This window comes from Elephantulus edwardii, unplaced genomic scaffold (genome assembly GCF_000299155.1).
Source record: "Elephantulus edwardii isolate Elephantulus edwardi_28Jun2011 unplaced genomic scaffold, EleEdw1.0 scaffold00022, whole genome shotgun sequence".
NCBI lineage: Eukaryota > Metazoa > Chordata > Mammalia > Macroscelidea > Macroscelididae > Elephantulus > Elephantulus edwardii.
Genome location: NW_006399772.1, coordinates 26278636 through 26284912, shown reverse-complemented (window position 1 = coordinate 26284912; position 6277 = coordinate 26278636). Strand labels below are relative to the sequence as shown.

At 41.5% G+C, this 6277-nt stretch overlaps 1 protein-coding gene across 1 annotated transcript in view; it reads left to right on the top strand.

Moving 5' to 3' along the window:
• FAM3C (family with sequence similarity 3, member C) overlaps positions 1 to 6277 on the top strand; it is a 56683-nt gene that overhangs the window by 29979 nt on the left and 20427 nt on the right. Inside the window, exons 3-4 of the mRNA XM_006882701.1 lie at positions 670 to 699; positions 1532 to 1655. Of these exons, the coding sequence (XP_006882763.1) occupies positions 670 to 699; positions 1532 to 1655 (154 nt within the window). The remainder of the gene's footprint in view (positions 1 to 669; positions 700 to 1531; positions 1656 to 6277) is intronic.

The window sequence follows — 6277 nt, the reverse complement described above, 5'->3', positions numbered from 1 at the left end:
GCTTTGTTTACAATAGCAAGGAGTTGGAAGCAACCTAAATGCCCATCAGCAAATGAATGGGTAGAGAAGGTGTGGTATATTCACACAATGGAATACTATGCTGCATTGGAATAGTCCTTTCTAATAACATGTCCAAACGTGCGAAACGAATTCCTCCCCATCCTTGTCTCCACAGTACATTCTGGCTGTATTCTCCTAAAACAGATTCATTCTTCTGGCCGTCATGTTCAATATTCTTTGCCCAAACCATCATTCAAATGCAGGAATTCTTCTTCAGTTGGTTTTTTTTTTCCTTTCTTCTTCTTTAGTATTCTTACTCATTGTCCAGCTTTCACTGCGTAGGAGGCAGTTGAAAAATCCCCGAGTGGGCTTAGAGCACCTCCATCGTTCATATGCCATTTGAATACTTTGAAGGGGTCTTCACAGCTCATGTGCTCAGTACAGTGCGGTTTCTGTTCTGCTTCGTCCGTGCGTCTGGATTGTGGACTGAAGGAAAATGAAATCTTTAATAACATCAGTATTTTCTCTGCTCATTGTGTGCTATGTACTGAACAGTAGTAATTCAACCGCTTTTCTTTTTATATGCCTATGAGAAACGCTAAATCTGTTTAAAAATAGACACTTGCCGGTAGTCTTCCTTCTAATAAAGGTAACTTTCCTCTCCTTTAGCAAGATCAGCGTTGGACCCCGCTGCCCGTGGTAAGCACTGCATCTCGATATTTTCGTAGATTTATTCTGTTTTGTCTTAGGCAGATGAGAGTCTCTATTCTAGCAATGTGCACGGGGCGGTCTGTGCCAGAGCTGATTTACAGATTACTTTTCATGTTCTAAGAATTCTACTTGATACAAATACTATGTCAGGAATCTTAGAGTTTGTTTATAATGAGTATTTGGTCTGACTAGCGTTTTATCTTTCTGAGAAAGATGTGACAGTCCACATGCATAAGGAGTGACATCCTTAGGAACCGTGTGGGGTGGCTCACTGAATTGGAGTCGACTGGGCTTTTGTGGGCTCGCTTTTAGTGGGTAGCACTTTTTCGCTCTAGTATTATATGTATAGAAAGACAGAGAGGAGTCAAAGAGTTCCTGGGTGGATTTTGTACTTGGCAGATACTCAGTGATATATTACTTTTTTTTTCCTGATTAATGTATGAGGTATATGTTTATTGGATGTATTTGAGCTGGAAATAGAGAGTAATTCAAAACTTCTCCTAGTCTTGAAGTTCAAAGGGTATTGAGAAAGAATTTACCTAGGGAAGGTGATAACTCGGTCCATTAACTTATGACAATAATTCCCTTGTGTCTTATAGGGTTTTTTTTGTTTATTTTGTTGGTTGATTGGTTTATTTTTTCCCTTTTGAGACTCTTTGAAACCAATAGTTGGGTAGGGGGATTTCCGTCATATATTTTAAGCTCTGTTTATCTGAATGCTTTACATAATACCCTTTGTGGTTTGAGAGTTGAAATAAGTGGATTCCAGAGCTTATTAACATTATTTGCCAAATAATATCCTCTGTTCTTTCCTCCAAAGCTACTAAGCCACCCAGATACAAATGTGGCATCTCAAAAGCTTGCCCTGAGAAGCACTTTGCTTTCAAAATGGCGAGTGGAGCAGCCAACGTGGTGGGCCCCAAAATTTGTGTGGAAGACAATGTGTGAGTATTCGTCCTTTGGGGGTTCTGATGTGTGCTGCTACATTTAATGGAATTTTAGCAAATGGATTAGGAGTGTTTGCACTAAATCAAAGTGATTTCTCTTTTTTGTGTGTGACTCCTTCTAACGTACTATAGTCAAGAACTTCCTAAGTGCTTAGATTTCATCTGGGTGACAGGAGAACACAGCATCTATCCAGATTGACACAGAAGATGAACTTTTACAACTCTCACCTGCAAAGTGGGTGGTGGTTTAGAACAGTCAGTCTCACACTGTCTGGTCTCGTGTGATCTGTTATGATAGCGGCTGGGCACATGCAGCTATTTCATTTTGATGACTAAATAACAGGGGGAAGCTGAGTTCATTTGAATGAAGGTAACACGTACAGTTCCTCGGTCCTGTTAGGCCTCATTTTAAGTCCTCAAGCCGCATGTGCCTCGCGCCTGCAGAACTGATCAGAAAGGGCACCGTTTCCTCATTGCAAAGGATCCTGTTCCCACCACCCTGGAAAATGAGAACTTGGTCTTACAGACCAACATTTTTCTTTTCCAACCTTTGTATGCTGTTTATTGAAGCGGAAAATGGTCCAGTGATGGCCTTAGAATGCTTTCCACTGAACTGAGTGGTTTTCCTGTATTAAACGTTCTACAGAGGATGATTTTGGGGGGTTTTCCATTCTGCCCCCTCAGTGTCAAACTGTCATATGTAATTCAGAATTTCCACCTAGGAAGTTTGCAAAACCAATAAATTCTGCAGAACCTCCAGTTGCCTCCAGAATTAGATATGGGAGATTATTTAAGCAGTCCTCGTCGTACAGTGGATTAAGCATGTGGCAGTTAACTTATAGACTGAATATTCTAACCCACCATCCACTTTGCAAGAGTTGTAATAGAATACTTGTTTAGAATCATGTAGAATAATACAGGCCATGGTCTTTACAATCACTTACTATGCATCAGAGAGCTGGACAATGACTAGAGAGGATAGAAGGAAAATTGATGCCTTTAAGCTGTGGTGTTGGAGAAGAGTCTTGAATATACTATGGACTGCTAAGAAAATGAACATGTTCAACCAGGAGAGGGTTAAACCTGGCTGCTCCTTGGAGGCAAGGATTCTGAGGCTTCGTCTGACATACTTGGGACATGCTGCAAGGAGGGACCGGTCCTTGGAGAGGGACATCATGCTTGGGAGGGTGGAGGGACAGCGCAGGAGGGGAAGGCCCTCTATGAGGTGGATTGATTTGGTGACTGGGGTAATCGGGATGGGTGTATCGGAGACAGTGTGATTGGCACAGGACAGAGCGTGGTTTAGGGATGTTATACATAGGGTCGCTATGAGTTGCAAGCGACTTGACAGCAACAACAACAGAATTATAAATTATGATGTTAACTAAGTAAAGAGAAGCTCTGGTGGTCTGGCAAGTAAAAGGTTATGCTGCCAACCCAAAGATATGCGGTTTGAAGCTACCGTGTGCTCTGCAGATCTGCTAGAGAGTCAACTATGAGTGGGTTCCAACTTGATGGCCCATAAAAACAAGTCATGGAGACGTTGTTATGTTCCAGAGTCGGAACCAGCTCCGAGCTAACCCTCCTGTGGGATTTCAGAGGCAGTAAATCACACAAGCATTGATTGTCCATCTTTCTCCCACAGAACAGCTTGGAGCATTTGAATCTTACACATTGGCTGACAGCGCAGCTCCTTCCCACTAAGACACCAGCGCTCCCTTTGTGTAGACTAGAGAGAGATGTTACAGAGAAGGCAGGCTAAGCGTTTCTCCCAGCCGTATGCTGTTTAATTGTGGTTGAAACATGCATACCCAATCATTTGCCACTTGAAGAATTTTCACTTGTGCTCTGAGGTGTTGATTATGGTCAGCATGTTACACAGCCGCTATCCTTTTCTAAATCCCTCAACCACCTTTAACACCGTTGCCTCGGAAGCAGTCTGTGTGCCTTTTCTTTTTTAATGTAGCATCTCTTCAGTTGAACTCTTGCCTCTTTTGCAGTTAGCTGTGAGGTGGTCTTGAAGCTACATTTTTCTTGCTAAACTAAAGTCTTTGGCTCGAGTTTTAAAGGTCCCTACCCACTTCTTTCCTTTTCTCCGATAGTGACAGCCCATTGCTTATAGCCAGTTTTTTCTGTTTTCTTACTATATTAGTCCTATTTTGTGGAATTGTATGATATTCTCTTTTAGAAAGTTACAGATTTTAAATTAGGGTAAATATTAATCTATACATTAATCTCAGGCATCCCCCAGCCACTCTTTCCATCTTGGCTGGTTAAAGGGGTCCTAAGTTTGATTCTAAATAATAGGGAAGGCGATCCTTCAAAATGCTTGACTTGAAATGAACACTCCTTGACTATACTCAGCCTCCTTGAAGCATCAAGAAGATGACATTAATCTAGTAGTAGTAGGTTTTCTAATCACAGGTGATGTAAGTCAAAAGGAAAGAAATGAAAGGAAGATAAAAAGGAATAGGTAGCCATCTTGTTGTTATGTGCCATTGAATTGTTTGCAACTCATAACGACCCTGTGTACAGTAGCTCTGAACCCTGCTCTATCTTGAGGCAACCTCATTGTCTCTGACACACCTACCCCCGTAACCCCAGTCACTGAGTCAATCCATCTCATCAAGGGTCTTCCTCTCTTGCGCTGTCCCTGTACCCTTCCAAGCGAGTATTTGTTGAGCCTAATCTCTATTTTCATGGCACTTCTACTCTAGTAGGAATGAGAGATATTTAAAAAGTAGATGTCCACAAGCTCGGCACATCAGCAAACACGGGGAGTTGGGAGGTGGCTAGGGACGTGAGATGGGCCGAGTTTTCTAAAAAAGTGATCTTTAGTCAGAGAAGTGAAGGCTGAGGAGGAGGGTTGCCAAGTAGCCAGAGAGGGGTACATTCTAGAAAGAAGGAGGAGCCTGCAAGAGCCCCTGAAGATGAAGAGGAGCTGAGGAGAAGTGATTATAAAGGGACAGACTTCTCAGGATCAGCTACTTAAAGGCAGAGCTTATTTTTACTGCATTCATTGAGAAGTTAAAAGTTTTCACACTCCGGTATACTGTATACTGTGGTTTTATTTAGAGTAGGAATGTTGGCTGTTGTTGTACACACTGTTAGGTCAGAAACGACTCATAGCTGACTCTCCAGCAAGTTGTTCAAAGACTGTAAATCACACAGGAGAGGAGATAGATAGCTCATCTTTCTCCTTAAAAAGAAAGCTGGTGGATTTGAACTGTGTGCCTTTGGCTTGGCAATGCAGTTCTGTATCATTGGGCCGCCAGAGAGACCCTAACACCTGCCTGCCATGTTAAGTGATTGAAGGAATAAGGAGAACAGTTGGAAGATCCCTTTGATCTGCCTCTTTCCGATAAGATACTTTTTGCACGTTTACTCGCCAAAACATAGAACTTTTCGTGTTTTTTCACATGGTGTCTGAGTATGTGCAGCTTGCTTTGGAGATCTTCCTGCATCAGTTCTCAGTGTGGGTGATGGTTTTGGCCCTCGTGACATTTTGGAATGCCGGAGACAGTGGAGTGTCACTAATGTCCAGGCTGCTATGGACCCTGCAAGGCACACATAGCTCCTTATGACAAACCCCATGTCATGTTCTTGATATTATAGTGGGCCAGGTTTGAGGACCTGATAGAGACAGAGGGTGATAGTTTAGATCAGGATCACGGCCTTGGATTTACAGAAAAGTAAATTGCGTGGATCACCTCCAGTTGGTAGGCCAGGCAGATGGCCTTACGGAGGTTAAGGCAGATTTTTATTAGGTAGAAAATTCAAGGTATAAAAGTCAGGTGTTTTAAATAATAATAGTATCCCTCTTTTTTCTTTATATCAGAGGATGTTTTCTTTGCAATAGCTTTGTTTATGTTGAAATTATCATGATCAATTTTAGGTATATACTTATTTAGACTTTAGGAATAATCACCTTTTAAGACTAAATTGCATATTTTTTATTATAATCTGAATATTTGATACAGAAGTATGGAGGAGACTGTCCTGGAGATTTGTTTGTATAACAAAGGGCTCCCAGATTTTTCTTTAGGGGCAGATAATAACGACCTTAGGCTATGAGGGCTAAGAGGCAGCATCAAGGCTATTATTATATGAAAATTCATATTATTTAAAATATAACCCTTTAAAAAATGTAAAAAACCATTCCTAAGCTTAAGAGTATCTAACAGAAAACTACAACAAAACAAAAACTTACCAAATTTAAAAAGGAAAATCTCATTTGTCTAATTTGACAAATTCTCAAATAAACTAACTTGAGGAGTGTTATAGAAAGCTCTGGTTCTGGTGACCTGCTGGTAAGGAGTCCTATTGTCCTTTAAAGGTTCTCAACTGGAATCCACCAGCCCCTCCCCAGGAGAAAGATGGGCAGTCTCCTCCCATGAGGTTTATGGCCTCTGAACACCTGCTGGAGGTCCAGCTAGGACTCTCTTCTGATTTGATGGTACCTAACACGGTCATTACAAAGACAGAAGAGAAAGAAAAGACCAAAATGGATGTCAGAAGAAACTCTGAAGATTGCACTGGAGAGTAGAGAAGCCAAAGCACAAGGAAGAATTCAAGATACTAAAGAGCTGAACAGAAGATTCCAAAAGGCTGCTCGGAAT